General features: G+C 41.6%; 1 protein-coding gene across 2 annotated transcripts; it reads right to left on the minus strand.

Moving 5' to 3' along the window:
- On the minus strand, window positions 1-16,164 carry LOC311113247 (palmitoyltransferase ZDHHC21-like). Of its 2 annotated transcripts, none has more exons than XM_084156454.1 (8): window positions 16,041-16,164; window positions 14,704-14,905; window positions 14,514-14,612; window positions 14,259-14,370; window positions 13,776-13,914; window positions 13,280-13,396; window positions 1,221-1,264; window positions 1-930 (listed from the first exon to the last, which is right to left on the minus strand). In XM_084156454.1, exons 2-8 carry the CDS (start codon window positions 14,855-14,857, stop codon window positions 786-788), a joined length of 810 nt encoding a protein of 269 aa, XP_084012580.1. In that variant the 5' UTR covers window positions 14,858-14,905; window positions 16,041-16,164; the 3' UTR covers window positions 1-785. The 2 variants fall into 2 exon arrangements, with proteins under 2 accessions (XP_084012580.1, XP_084012579.1); XM_084156453.1 differs by having other exon boundaries at window positions 14,704-14,868; window positions 16,041-16,145.
- Between the last annotated feature and the right edge of the window lie 176 nt (window positions 16,165-16,340).

Genomic DNA, 16,340 nt, shown 5'->3' on the forward strand with positions numbered 1-16,340 from the left:
AAATAAATATGAGTGTAAAAAGTAAAGCAAAGGAACCCTTGAACCATATAATTATGGAATGCAGTTCAATCATGGTACTGCTCTTCCTTATAGAAATCCATAAACCAACTTGCCCACCACTTGATATCCAACTTCTTCCCAAAATAATTACTTATATAGCCTTCTGTAAAAAGCATGTATCCAAACCATTTGGAAGACTGACTAAAAATGTCATTTTATATCTTGTAACAGCAGGCCCCAGCCCACCAGATAATAACAGCAGAAACACTGCTGATTTATGACACATGAATGGACAAAAAGTCAAAAGAAGGCACAAATTATAGAAACATTTGGCTGTGTATTGGGTACGGAGTTAGGGTTAGTATTTAGTGTGGTTTGAAGGTCTACATGGCCCTACAATCAAATTGAGGTTCTTAGTGATTTCCTTTTTGTCAAAGTTTCTCTCAAAAGCAATTTTCCCTTAAAGTGGTTTCCACAATGGGACAATGGAGCACAATGGAGCCCCTAGTAATGATTATAAAGGGCACTAGGTTGCACTTGGTAGCATGTCCTCGACTCTTGCAGAAGTTTGTGACCCAGTTCAGACACTGTCAATCCTACATCCTATAGAGAAAGACAAAAAGACTGTGTATCCACTGGCCAATCAAGACTACCACCCAGCTTAGGTGGCACAAAACAGGGAGGTGAAGGCAGGCGGGGGGTGCTGAGAGTGTGCACAGTGTATTCTCTGTCAGAGATGGCAGCCTATCGTCTGGATCGAAGTGGGACAGCACTCCTTCACTAATCTACACATGAGTGCGGAAGTGGTGGGGAAAGGTCAGCGGTTGCCTGCTCCTCAACGGGATGAACCACAGGACTTTCCAGGTAGTGCCAAACACCTCAGCCAGTGTCCGCTGCCAGGATTTATTTGACCCACCACCAGCCCCACCTCTGTGAAAGAGAAAGGAAAAATAATGTGCACAAGCATGCAAGTCCGAATGGGCCCAAAAGAGAAAAACAGAGGTCCCAACGCTAACCCTTGTGGAACACCAAATTCAACGGAATGATACTGGGATGATTCGTCAACTAGCTGGATGGATAAATTGTTTCCATTCAGATATAAGTAAAACATGAAACTGAAGAGACCGTCCACTGAGCCCAACAAAGTCTGCAAGTACTGAGAGGATGTTATTGTCCCTTGTATCAAAGGCAGCACAAAGGAACAAACCCATGGTACTTACATTTTACTTGAGAAGTTAGCCATTTTCTCAATGGTGGTGGTGTCCTGTTAGGGGGTCACACAAGAGGGAAATAGTTGAAACATTTAACATCTTTGAGTAGTTTGTATGATCACAGACTGCCCTGGAACATTTATTTGCATTAATTAACAGGATGTGTACTACTTAGCCAGGTAAACCTCTTCAAGTGGAGGCCTTACACACAAAGCGATTCACCAAACAGATAACACACCACATGCAAATTAGGAGACAATAATGCACCTTCCCAACTGTGCGGAGAAGCCCAGGTTTCCAAAGTTAAGTTATTTTCTGAAAAGGACCTCTATCTGTTTAAATCAACAATCAAAACGCCTACCTATCACAACTCTGCGTTTATTGTCAATTGTTAACATCTTATCATCTTAACTTATTCCTGTTAGGTTATTTTCTCTGTGAATAACAAACAACTGATCAACATCCTGCCGTTGCCCTTCCTCCTTACCATATGTTTTGTTGTATTAAAATAGCCAATAGCTTTTGGTGGCGTACATCGATACATTGAGACTTGGAGGTGTAGGGATTTGGCCAATCAGCAAATCTGTTACTAAGCTTGTTCACAGGTCTGTGCAACAACAAGACGAGTATGGGACTAACTAGGCCTTCCTAAGCTGCGAGAAGGACCCATGTTTACCTACAGGGACAGTAATGGAAATAAAGGCTTAGCAGTCCAGATGGTTTTACTCAGCTGGGCTCAGATTTAAGCTGTTAAGTCTATTGCACCTTGGTGCTGGTTCATTACCTCCTGTCAATCTACTCACAGAGGTTAAAGGTGAGGGCTCATCTGGTCATGACAGCCAAGGACATGGTAAAGTTTACAAACACATCCTAATATTCCAACTACTTCGACAGCAATAGGTAAAAATCTGGTCTGAGTGTGCAGACACTAGTCACATACCCAGGGAACGGAACTGAGGCCGAATGGCATACATCAGAATTTGAAAAGACCTAGGTTACATGAAATTGGCAGTGTAAACAGTGCATAACATGCTACTTTGACATACAGTGCATTCGGAAAGTATTCAGGCCCCTTCACTTTTTCCACATTTTGTTACGTTACAGCCTTATTCTAAAATTGATTAAATAAATGTTTTTCCTCATCAATGTACACACAATATCCCATAATGACAACGCAAAAACAGGTTTTTAGAAATGTTTGCAAATGTATAAAAAAACAACAGAAATACCTTATTTACATAAGTATTCATACCCTTTGCTATGAGACTCGAAATTGAGCTCAGGTGCATCCTGTTTCCATTGATCATCCTTGAGATGTTTCTACAACTTTATTGGAGTACACCTATGGTAAATTCAATTGATTGGACATGATTTGGAAAGGCACACACCTGTCTATATAAAGGTCCCACAGTCGACATTGCATGTCAGAGCAAAAACCAAGCCATGAGGTCGAAGGAATTGTCCGTATAGCTCAGAGACAGGAATATGTCGAGGCACAGATTTGGGGAAGGGTACCAAAACATTTCTGCAGCACTGAAGGTCCCCAAGAACACAGTGGCCTCCATCATTCTTAAATGTAAGAAGTTTGGAACCACCAAGACTCTTCCTAGAGCTGGCTGCCCTGCCAAACTGAGCAATCGGGGGAGAAGGGCCTTGGTCAAGGAGCTGAGCAAGAACCCGATGGTCACTCTGACAGAACTCCAGAGTTCCTCTGTGGAGATGGGAGAACCTTCCAGAAGGTCAACAATATCTGCAGCACTCCACCAATCAGGCCTTTATGGTAGAGTATTTGTTTTTGTATTTATTATGGATCCCCATTAGCAGCTACTCTTCCTGGGGTCCAGCAAAATGAAGGCAGTTCATACAATTTTAAAAACATTACAATACATTCACAACACACACTTTGTGTCCTCAGGCCCACACTCCACCACTACCACATATATACAGTACAGAAATCCATGTGTACGTGTGTGTATAGTGCGTATGTTATCATGTGTGTATATGCATGTGTCTGTGCCTTTGCTTGTGTTGCTTCCCCACTGTCCCATAAGGTGTTTTTTAAATCTAATTTTACTACTTGCATCAGTTACTTGATGTGGAATAGAGTTCCATGTAGTCATGGCTCTATGTAGTACTGTGCGCCTCCCGTAGTCTGTTCTGGGCTTGGGGACTGTGAAGAGACCTCTGGTGGCATGTCTTGTGGGGTATGCATGGGTGACCGAGCTGTGCTGTTAAGAAGGTAGAGCAGCGCTTTATTATGGACATACTTCTCCCCATTTTAGCTACTGTTGTATCAATATGTTTTGACCATGACAGTTTACAATCCAGGGTTACTCCAAGCAGTTTAGTCACCTCAACTTGCTCAATTTCCACATTATTTATTACAATATTTAATTGAGGTTTAGGGTTTAGTGAATGATTTGTACCAAATACAATGCTTTTAGTTTTAGAAATATTTAGGACTAATTTATTCCTTGCCACCCACTCTGAAACTAACTGCAACTCTTTGTTAAATGTTGCAGTCATTTCAGTCGCTGTAGTAGCTGACATGTATAGTGTTGAGTCATCCACATACATAGACACTCTGGCTTTACTCAAAGCCAGTGGCATGTCATTAGTAAAGATTGAAAAAAGTAATGTGCCTAGACAGCTGCCCTGGGGAATTCCTGATTCTACCTGGATTATGTTGGAGAGGCTTCCATTAAAGAACACCCTCTGTGTTCTGTTAGACAGGTAACTCTGTATCCACAATATAGCAGGTGGAGTAAAGCCATAACACATACGTTTTTCCAGAAGCAGACTATGATTGATAATGTCAAAAGCCGCACTGAAGTCTAACAAAACAGCCCCCCACAATATTTTTATCATCAATTTCTCTCAGCCAATCATCAGTCATTTGTGTAAGTGCTGTGCTTGTTGAATGTCCTTCTCTATAAGCATGCTGAAAGTTTGTTGTCCATTTGTTTACTATAAAATAGCATTGTATCTGGTCAAACACAATTCTTTCCAATAGTTTACTAAGGGTTGGTAACAGGCTAATTGGTCAGCTATTTGAGCCAGTAAAGGGGACTTTACTATTTTTAGGTAGCGGAATTACTTTTGCTTCCCTCCAAGCCTGGGGGCACACACATTCTAGTAGGCTTAAATTGAAAATATGGCAAATAGGAGTGGCAATATCGTCCGCTATTATCCTCAGTAATTTTCCATCCAAGTTGTCAGACCCCGGTGGCTTGTCATTTTTGATAGACAACAATAATTATTTCACCTCTTCCACACTCACTTTACGGAATTCAAAATTACAATGCTTGTCTTTCATAATTTGGTCAGATATACTTGGATGTGTAGTGTCAGCAATTGTTGCTGGCATGTCATGCTTAAGTCTACAAGACTCAATATAGATGTAGGATCTTAATTTGATCCCCCTGATGGAGGAAAGTGTATTTGAGGTTTAAAAAGGCTTCTGAAGTTTGTAATTTCCACTTTGATATTTCAGACCTGATTTTCCCTTATGAAAAATGTATCAATTCAACAAAAATGTACATTAATTATAATCCACATAATAATTCGCATCCTGTTGTTGCAGGATAATTATTTGTGCTGTAGCAAACTTCCTCAAATTAAGATCCTACATCAGTATATGTGGACTCTCCTTCCTAGTACATTTGTCATTTAGCATAGACACTTATCTAGAGCAACTTATTAAAAGTAATTATAGTAAGGGGGCTAAATAACCAAATAAAAAAGCATTGTAAGTAGATCGATGTTAATGGCTATGGCAAATGTTAATGGCAAATTCCTTACTAAAATAAAAAAGTGCAAATTCCAACATCATGGCATGTAATAAAGTGCAGATTTCAACACAGTAGTACGAAGTTGAATGATTACAGAGGTAGTGGTACATTACATTATATAGTGTTATAAGACAATGGACCATCTATCACAAGTGATGGGGCGGCAGGTAGCTTAGTGGTTAAGAGCGTTGTGCCAGTAACCGAAAGGTCGCTGGTTCTAATCCCCGAGCTGACTAGGTGAAAAATCTGTCGATGTGCCCTTGAGCAAGGCACTTAACCCTAATTGCTCATGTAAGTCGCTCTGGATAAGAGCGTCTGCTAAATGACTAAAACTGTAAATGTAATCAAGTTAGGAGGGAGATTAAGTTTAAGAAGGAGAGGGTTGGGGAGTGTAGAAGATACACATGAGAACAGCAGGGGACCTAGCATCAAGCCCTGTGGGAGACCAGCTGATGTAATGACGATACAGAGCCTCACCAAGGTCCTTTTTAGACTAACAGTTGATGTAGTGTACATACATCTATGGTTTAAGACAGTTGGTGGCACTCCTATTGGTGACGTGCCATTGACAAATAGTTCAAGTCTAAACGAAAAACATGTATTTTGCATTATTGTAACATTAACATTCCCCATTTATGATGCATCCTATATGATGAAGGAAGTACGGAGTAGAAAACATACTACAATGTCAACCAGGAAATTCAAATTAAAGACCCTATTGTTATTACCAAAAAATATTTCAGCGTCCACTACCATTTACGACCAATCAATGTACAGAACAGGAGAAACTAGAAACATGACAGACAATTTACAGCAGCCGTCCCCACATTCAACATAAGAACAAATCAACATCAATCAGTGCCTACTTACAGTGTTCTGAGACTCCACTAGGTCTTACATACGGTACAGGAGACTCAACGTTATTATCATACATTCAAATCATCAAAAATTATAAACTCAACAAGTGATGACAACATTGAAATAACCATTTGATGACCATTTCTACAGTATATGTATATTGAAAAAAATGTGGAATGTGTACAGAAAATATAGAGGTAATATATCAGTGCATATGCACAATGTTACAGCCAAGTGTACAACAGCAGATACATATAAATACAAGTATTTGGTATAGCCTGAAATAAATGTTGATACAATCCACTTGTTTCACGGTGACTCCCCATTGGGACATTTTACAAATCATCTTCATTGGTAAGGTTAAATAATTTGGCAATAGGAAGTGTGGAGGTATGAAGTCTCAAGCTGTCTTACTCAGCTGGGCTCAGATTTAAGCTGTTAAGTCTATTGCACCTTGGTGCTGGTTCATTACCTCCTGTCAATCTACTCACAGAGGTTAAAGGTGAGGGCTCATCTGGTCATGACAGCCAAGGACATGGTAAAGTTTACAAACACATCCTAATATTCCAACTACTTCGACAGCAATAGGTAAAAATCTGGTCTGAGTGTGCAGACACTAGTCACATACCCAGGGAACGGAACTGAGGCCGAATGGCATACATCAGAATTTGAAAAGACCTAGGTTACATGAAATTGGCAGTGTAAACAGTGCATAACATGCTACTTTGACATACAGTGCATTCGGAAAGTATTCAGGCCCCTTCACTTTTTCCACATTTTGTTACGTTACAGCCTTATTCTAAAATTGATTAAATAAATGTTTTTCCTCATCAATGTACACACAATATCCCATAATGACAACGCAAAAACAGGTTTTTAGAAATGTTTGCAAATGTATAAAAAAACAACAGAAATACCTTATTTACATAAGTATTCATACCCTTTGCTATGAGACTCGAAATTGAGCTCAGGTGCATCCTGTTTCCATTGATCATCCTTGAGATGTTTCTACAACTTTATTGGAGTACACCTATGGTAAATTCAATTGATTGGACATGATTTGGAAAGGCACACACCTGTCTATATAAAGGTCCCACAGTCGACATTGCATGTCAGAGCAAAAACCAAGCCATGAGGTCGAAGGAATTGTCCGTATAGCTCAGAGACAGGAATATGTCGAGGCACAGATTTGGGGAAGGGTACCAAAACATTTCTGCAGCACTGAAGGTCCCCAAGAACACAGTGGCCTCCATCATTCTTAAATGTAAGAAGTTTGGAACCACCAAGACTCTTCCTAGAGCTGGCTGCCCTGCCAAACTGAGCAATCGGGGGAGAAGGGCCTTGGTCAAGGAGCTGAGCAAGAACCCGATGGTCACTCTGACAGAACTCCAGAGTTCCTCTGTGGAGATGGGAGAACCTTCCAGAAGGTCAACAATATCTGCAGCACTCCACCAATCAGGCCTTTATGGTAGAGTATTTGTTTTTGTATTTATTATGGATCCCCATTAGCAGCTACTCTTCCTGGGGTCCAGCAAAATGAAGGCAGTTCATACAATTTTAAAAACATTACAATACATTCACAACACACACTTTGTGTCCTCAGGCCCACACTCCACCACTACCACATATATACAGTACAGAAATCCATGTGTACGTGTGTGTATAGTGCGTATGTTATCATGTGTGTATATGCATGTGTCTGTGCCTTTGCTTGTGTTGCTTCCCCACTGTCCCATAAGGTGTTTTTTAAATCTAATTTTACTACTTGCATCAGTTACTTGATGTGGAATAGAGTTCCATGTAGTCATGGCTCTATGTAGTACTGTGCGCCTCCCGTAGTCTGTTCTGGGCTTGGGGACTGTGAAGAGACCTCTGGTGGCATGTCTTGTGGGGTATGCATGGGTGACCGAGCTGTGCTGTTAAGAAGGTAGAGCAGCGCTTTATTATGGACATACTTCTCCCCATTTTAGCTACTGTTGTATCAATATGTTTTGACCATGACAGTTTACAATCCAGGGTTACTCCAAGCAGTTTAGTCACCTCAACTTGCTCAATTTCCACATTATTTATTACAATATTTAATTGAGGTTTAGGGTTTAGTGAATGATTTGTACCAAATACAATGCTTTTAGTTTTAGAAATATTTAGGACTAATTTATTCCTTGCCACCCACTCTGAAACTAACTGCAACTCTTTGTTAAATGTTGCAGTCATTTCAGTCGCTGTAGTAGCTGACATGTATAGTGTTGAGTCATCCACATACATAGACACTCTGGCTTTACTCAAAGCCAGTGGCATGTCATTAGTAAAGATTGAAAAAAGTAATGTGCCTAGACAGCTGCCCTGGGGAATTCCTGATTCTACCTGGATTATGTTGGAGAGGCTTCCATTAAAGAACACCCTCTGTGTTCTGTTAGACAGGTAACTCTGTATCCACAATATAGCAGGTGGAGTAAAGCCATAACACATACGTTTTTCCAGAAGCAGACTATGATTGATAATGTCAAAAGCCGCACTGAAGTCTAACAAAACAGCCCCCCACAATATTTTTATCATCAATTTCTCTCAGCCAATCATCAGTCATTTGTGTAAGTGCTGTGCTTGTTGAATGTCCTTCTCTATAAGCATGCTGAAAGTTTGTTGTCCATTTGTTTACTATAAAATAGCATTGTATCTGGTCAAACACAATTCTTTCCAATAGTTTACTAAGGGTTGGTAACAGGCTAATTGGTCAGCTATTTGAGCCAGTAAAGGGGACTTTACTATTTTTAGGTAGCGGAATTACTTTTGCTTCCCTCCAAGCCTGGGGGCACACACATTCTAGTAGGCTTAAATTGAAAATATGGCAAATAGGAGTGGCAATATCGTCCGCTATTATCCTCAGTAATTTTCCATCCAAGTTGTCAGACCCCGGTGGCTTGTCATTTTTGATAGACAACAATAATTATTTCACCTCTTCCACACTCACTTTACGGAATTCAAAATTACAATGCTTGTCTTTCATAATTTGGTCAGATATACTTGGATGTGTAGTGTCAGCAATTGTTGCTGGCATGTCATGCTTAAGTTTGCTAATCTTGCCAATGAAAAAAATCATTAAAGTAGTTGGCAATATTAGTTGGTTCTGTGACGAATGAGCCATCTGATTCAATGAATGATGGAGATGAGTTTGCCATTTTCCCCAAAATTTAATTTAAGGTGCTCCAAAGCTTTTTACTATCATTCTTTATGTCATTTATCTTTGTTTCATAGTGTAGTTTCTTCTTATTTTTATTCAGTTTAGTCACATGATTTCTCAATTTGCAATACGTTTGCCAATCGGTTGTGCAGCCAGACTTATTTGCCATTCCTTTTGCCTCATCCCTCTCACCAATAACATTTTCCAATTCTTCATCAATCCATGGGGGTTTAACAGTTTTTACAGTCATTTTCTTAATGGGTGCATGCTTATTAGTAACTGGAATAAGCAATTTCATAAATGTGTCTGTTTGCTCCTCATTACACACCACAGACCAACATATATTCTTTACATCAACAACATAGGAATCAATACAAAACGTATTGTATGACCTCTTATTCACAATATTAGGCCCAGCCTTTGGAACTTTCGTTTTCCTAGATATGGCTACTATATTGTGATCACTACATCCAATGGATTTGGATACTGCTTTCAAACAAATCTCTGCAGAATTAGTAAAGATATGATCAATACATGTTGATGATTTAATTCCTGTACTGTTTATAACTAACCTGGTAGGTTGACTGATAACCTGAACAAGATTGCAGGCACTGGTTACAGTTTGAAGCTTTCTCTTGAGTGGGCAGCCTGATGAAAGCCAGTCAATATTTAAAATCACCCAGAAAGTATACCTCTCTATTGATATCACATACATTATCAAGCATTTCACACATGTTATCCAGATACTAACTGTTAGCATTTGGTGGTCTATAGCAGCTTCCCACCAGAATGGGCTTTAGGTGAGGCAGATGAACCTGTAGCCATATTACTTAAACAGTATTTAACATGATATCCTCTCTAATCTTCACAGGAATGTGGTTCTGAATATAAACAGCAACACCTCCACCATTGGCATTCCTATATTTTCTGTAAATGTTATAACTTTGTATTGCTACCACTGTATCATCAAAGGTATTATCTAAGTGAGTTTCAGAGATAGTCAGAATATGAATGTCATCTGTTACTAGCAAATTATTGATTTCATGAACTTTGTTTCTTATGCTACATATGTTAACGTGTGCTATTTTGAGCACTTTTCTTCTGGGATGCTTACTTGTTTTTATTGCTTTACTGGGAAGCTTAGCAGCGGTAGATGTGGTCATGTTCTTTATGTTAGTGCAGGGTGAGCTGCACACAGTGGACTTCCTCCTCGGGCACACCGGCTCAGTGCTAACAGTATAAATCTGGTTCTTAGGCACATGATTACTGCATACAATTGCTGTAGGATCAGCAGAGGCATTCAGGGCAGTTAGAGGGACATAAATTAGGTTACTTATATTGTGTCTACCAACACCCCTGGTGTAATGTACATTCGCTGAAGCATTTTGACAACTCTGCGTCACAATGGTAGGGATTAGCTGAGCTGGGCTTTGGTCAATGCTACAGTGAGGGAAAAAAGTATTTGATCCCCTGCTGATTTTGTACGTTTGCCCACTGACAAAGAAATGATCAGTCTATAACTTTAATGGTAGGTTTATTTGAACAGTGAGAGACAGAATAACAACAAATAAATCCAGAAAAACGCATGTCAAAAATGTAAAAATTGAGTTGCATTTTAATGAGGGAAATAAGTATTTGACCCCCCCTCTCAATCAGAAAGATTTCTGTCTCCCAGGTGTCTTTTATACAGGTAACGAGCTGAGATTAGGAGCACACTCTTAAAGGGAGTGCTCCTAATCTCAGTTTGTTACCTGTATAAAAGACACCTGAACACAGAAGCAATCAATCAGATTCCAAACTCTCCACCATGGCCAAGACCAAAGAGCTCTCCAAGGATGTCAGGGACAAGATTGTAGACCTACACAAGGCTGGAATGGGCTACAAGACCATCGCCAAGCAGCTTGGTGAGAAGGTGACAACAGTTGGTGCGATTATTCGCAAATGGAAGAAACACAAAATAACTGTCAATCTCCCTCGGCCTGGGGCTCCATGCAAGATCTCACCTCGTGGAGTTGCAATGATCATGAGAACGGTGAGGAATCAGCCCAGAACTACACGGGAGGATCTTGTCAATGATCTCAAGGCAGCTGGGACCAGTCACCAAGAAAACAATTGGTAACACACTACGCCGTGAAGGACTGAAATCCTGCAGCGCCCGCAAGGTCCCCCTGCTCAAGAAAGCATATATACATGCCCGTCTGAAGTTTGCCAATGAACATCTGAATGATTCAGAGGAGAACTGGGTGAAAGTGTTGTGGTCAGATGAGACCAAAATGGAGCTCTTTGGCATCAACTCAACTCGCCGTGTTTGGAGGAGGAGGAATGCTGCCTATGACCCAAAACACACGGCCAAGGCAACAAAGGAGTGGCTCAAGAAGAAGCACATTAAGGTCCTGGAGTGGCCTAGCCAGTCTCCAGACCTTAATCCAAAACAAAATCTGTGGAGGGAGCTGAAGGTTCGAGTTGCCAAATGTCAGCCTCGAAACCTTAATGGCTTGGAGAAGAGTTTGCAAAGAGGAGTGGAACAAAATCCCTCCTGAGATGTGTGCAAACCTGGTGGCCAACTACAAGAAACGTCTGACCTCTGTGATTGCCAACAAGGATTTTGCCACCAAGTACTAAGTCATGTTTTGCAGAGGGGTCAAATACTTATTCCCCTCATTAAAATGCAAATCAATTTATAACATTTTTGACATGCGTTTTTCTGGATTTTTGTTGTTGTTATTCTGTCTCTCACTGTTCAAATAAACCTACCATTAAAATTATAGACTGATCATTTCTTTGTCAGTGGGCAAACATACAAAATCAGCAGGGGATCAAGAGCCAGTTGTGAAGAGCAAGAATCCTGCTTAAGCGTTCAATGCCACGATTCAGACAGGGCACAGGGCCAGATATGATGGTTTCTTTGTTAGTGTCTAGCAGAGAGTCAATCAGTTCTTTAAAATCCAGTTTCAACTGTTCAGAGCTGCCCTTCATAATGTAATTAAAACCCACATGGACTACGATAGAATCGATTTCCATGTCCTGATTTAGTACTTTCGGGAGCAGTTTAGTAATGTCATTTACTCGAGCTCCGGGATAGGACATTGTTTTTGCACCAGGAACGGTCACATTTCTTACCATGGAGCTGCCCAAAATCACGGCTGGCGAGAAGGACGAGGAAATCCGCCCACTGCCCCGCTTCACAGGATGCAGGCCTCCGACAGATGGAGAAGCCCCGCTCGATCCAGAGCAGGGACGGAAGGTTGCCGACATCGACGGATGCCACTCCACAGTAAAAGGCACATGACAGCCCGCTTGGAGTTTGCCAAAAGGCACCTAAAGGACTCTCAGACCATGAGAAAGAAGATTCTCTGGTCTGTTGAAACCAAGATTGAACTATTTGGCCTGAATGCCAAGCGTCACATCTGGAGGAAACCAGGCACCGCTCATCACCTGGCCAATACCATCCCTACGGTGAAGCATGGTTGTGGCAGCATCATGCTGTGGGGATGCTTTTCAGCAGCAGGAACTGGGAGACTAGTCAGGTTCGAGGGAAAGATGAATGGCGCAAAGTACAGAGAGATCCTTGATGAAAACCTGCTCCAGAGAGCTCAGGACCTCAGACTGGGGCGAAGGTTCACCTTCCAACAGGACAACGACCCTAAGCACACAGCCAAGACAATGCAGAAGTGGCTTCGGAACAAGTCCCTGAATGTCCTTGAGTGGCCCAGCCAGCCAGAGCCCGGACTTGAACCTGATTGAACATCTCTGGAGAGACCTGAAAATAGCTCCCCAACCTGACAGAGCTTGAGAGATCTGCAGAGACGAATGGGAGAAACTCCCCAAATACAGGTGTGCCAAGCGTGTAGCGTCATACCCAAGAAGACTCGAGGCTGTAACCGCTGCCAAAGATGCTTCAACAAAGTACTGAGTAACGGGTCTGAATACTCATGTAAATGTGATATTTCCGGGGGGGGGGGGGGGGGGGTTTCGTTGCAAAAATGATGGGGGTTATGTATGTAGATTGATGAGGAATTAAAAAGAAATATATATATATATATATATATATATATATATATATATATATATATATATATATATTTATTTTAGAATAAGGCTGTAACGTAACAGAATGTGGAAAAAGTGAAGGGGTCTGAATACTTTACGAATGCACTATATAACAACAACTGTAATATTTACTTGACAACAATTTTCTGACCACAATCTGTAATGAGAGACAGTAGAGAGATTTGACTCACTGTCAGGATGCCAGCCATCTGAGTATAGAAGAGGCTGCTCATGCCGGCAAACATCACCAGACCCATGATCGCAGACACTCGTATCAGGGCGAGCTCATGACGTGCCATAAACGCCTCCTATGAGAGAACAATCAGAAGAGGCCAAAGTCAACTTCACAGCACCATGCACATACCCCCATCCTCCTTTCACACATTCAGCATACCATCTCTATTCAAATATGAATCATCAAAGCATAGATGGGAGAGTGTTTTTTATGTGTCTGACAGACAGGTATCTGTGAGATCTTGATTACATACTTTCCAAGGAAATTGTCAAATCTTGATTTAGAATTAGAAAGTCATCAAAAACGTTGACGAAATGCTTCCTTGTGATCGCTTTTACCAAATAAAACCAAGTGTTGAAACCAAGCCATGTAGGGTTCTGTCCGGTGATGAATTCCTTGAATTAATTCTAGTTCAGTGTTGATAAGGCCTCACTTTTCATTATTGACTTTACCTGGTCCAGTGTGGTTAAGGGCTGGAAGTAATAGTACTGGCAGAAGTCCAGAGCCAGGGTGAACAAACTGAGGACCTGTGTGTAAAAACAAAGCTGCAAGAAGAGCCAGTGGTTGTCCTCCCCTACGCAATTATTGATCCTGCCAGGAGACAAGAGGGAGAAAATATACATTTTACAGGACGTCTCATAGGCCTAGTTACAAGCTAGTCAAATATTAAGCAGATTTTCCTAAGAGGATAAACAGATATATAGGCATAAACCATTAAATGAACCGTCTATTGGTTTTAGCAATATATGGCAAATGGCAATCCTGGGGGGTGCTGCTAGAGAAGAGGTGCAGGGCGGGGTGTAAATACTGTGCAGTTGGCCCCCTCCCATGGCCGGTTCGGGGAAAGACAATATCACCGTCAGTTTCCCCCCACAATGAGCTGCCCTGTATCGCTGAATCTCCTAGGGGAGTGATAGACAGGTCTGAAACATTACCATGGACAGTGGTGGTCCATTTTGCGTACACAGTGGCCACAACGGCTGCAGTGGTGGGACCTTTTTGGTCTCATCATGTTGCACTTGCTACACATTTCCCACTGCTCTCGCTCTGAAACAAAGTAACAAAAAAAAGTCTCCATGTCATGACTGACCATGTCAAATGATATACTTTTGTCATATAAAAAACCTTATCAGTGGATCTTATATCCGTATTCATGACACAGAGGCAGAGGCTGTGGAATGTCACTTTACCTGAGTGAGGGATGTGGGGGTCGGCTGGGAGTCTGCCAGGGTCGGCTGTAGAAGCTCTAAAAAGTGCTGCCATACAGAAGGCTGATGCTAAGTAGTAACCTAGGAGGAGAGGAACAGGAAGACTATAGCAGTTAAAGTCTTTGATTAAGCAGAAATAACTCAACACCTGGACTGTGGGATTGATACTCACTGACAACCAAGGCCCAGGGGATATGCCCCTCATTGAAATGGGGAAGCAGCACCAACTTGGGGACGAAGAAGGAGTTGTAGAGCCAGATGGCGAACACCATACTGATGCAGAACCAGCCCATGGGGTCCACCACAAAGTGCAGCCGAAGCTTCATGGTTCCTGTGACTTGGGGACACAGAGAGACGAAGTGTCATAACCTTCCCTGGAGAAAAAGATATGGATAATGGACATCTTATGATCAGTGTTAATAAATAGGTTAGGTTGCACCTGTGAAGGTCTTACTCAATAATCATTAAGCTCATAGTCAATGTTATCTAACTTTCTCATACTCTTATGACTCTTATCGGAGGTGTGTGTATATCATGAACCAATGATGAAATGTTAGTGTACACCCCCCACCCATAAATCACATGATGATACACACACACACACACCACAGGAGGTTGGTGGCACTTTAATTGGGGAGGACTGGCTCATGTTAATGGTGGAGCAGAATAGTGGAATGGTATCGATGCCTGAGTGGCGCAGTGGTCTAAGGCACTGCATCGCAGCGCTAACTGTGCCACTAGAGATCCTGGTTCGAATCCAGGCTCTGTCACAGCCGGCCGCAACCGGGCGCACAATTGGTCCAGGGTAGGGGAGGGAATGGCCGGCAGGAATGTAGCTCAGTTGATAGAGCATGGCGTTTGCAACGCCAGGGTTGTGGGTTCGATTCCCACGGGGGGCCAGTATAAAAATATATGTATTCACTAACTGTAAGTCGCTCTGGATAAGAGCGTCTGCTAAATGACTAAAATGTAAATTTGCTCTGTTCCGGCCATTATTATGAGCCGTCCTGCCCTCAGCAGCCTCCACTGACACACACACACAACTGAACAATAATGTAAAACATTCTGATTGTACCTTAACATACTGACACTTCACATTTTAGTCATTTAGCAGACGCTCTTATCCAGAGCGACTTACAGTTAGTGAGTGCATACATTTTCATACTGGCCCCCCGTGGGAAACGAACCCACAACCCTGGCGTTGCAAGCGCTATGCTCTACCAACTGAGCTACAGGGGACTTTACTAGCTAGCTAGCTACATATTGCTGAAAGTAGATAATGTCAAGCATACAGGTAGACGGTAACGTGAGACGCATTACAAATATATTGATAGCTAGCGAGCTTTTCTGACAGGTAGCTAGCTAGCTAAGTGCGGGCTTGGTTTTTGTAGGTAGATAGCTAGCTAGCAGTAACAGCTCAAAATGTAGCTAGCTATCACATTACTTTAGTTACTCCACCTACAAGTCAAGCTGGGGATATCTATTCCTAAAATTCAGAGGAATACCCACTTATTATCGCTGTCTTTTTCAATGAGACCACCGGTTCAGTTCTTCTAGTGGGGTACTTCCGTGGAGATGCGTCTACAGAAATATGCTGTGACTGTGTTGTGATTTGCTGTCAAAAAGATGAGTCCTGCTGCCACCTACTGGACGTGCTTTCGAACTTATTTTGTAGAATGTATGTTTTTGTAAGCCAAATAAAACATTATTCTGATAGTGTTATTTGTATGATTTATCTAAAAATATATATAATTGCAAAAAATCTATGTAATTGTCCCAGCATGCGATCTGAGGTCAAGGTTGATTTTG

Source organism: Coregonus lavaretus (assembly GCF_964263955.1).
Source record: "Coregonus lavaretus genome assembly, chromosome: 39".
Taxonomy (NCBI): domain Eukaryota; kingdom Metazoa; phylum Chordata; class Actinopteri; order Salmoniformes; family Salmonidae; genus Coregonus; species Coregonus lavaretus.

Bases quoted from the DNA above. Each gene is read 5' to 3' on its own strand.
- LOC311113247 (XM_084156454.1), bottom strand. From the start codon at position 14,857: ATGAAGCTTCGGCTGCACTTTGTGGTGGACCCCATGGGCTGGTTCTGC. The intron at 13,915-14,258 runs GTAATGTTTCAG...GTCTCCTGGCAG, and splicing joins ATGGACCACCACTGTCCATG to GATCAATAATTGCGTAGGGG. The intron at 13,397-13,775 runs GTAAAGTCAATA...GTTCTCTCATAG, and splicing joins CCTTAACCACACTGGACCAG to GAGGCGTTTATGGCACGTCA.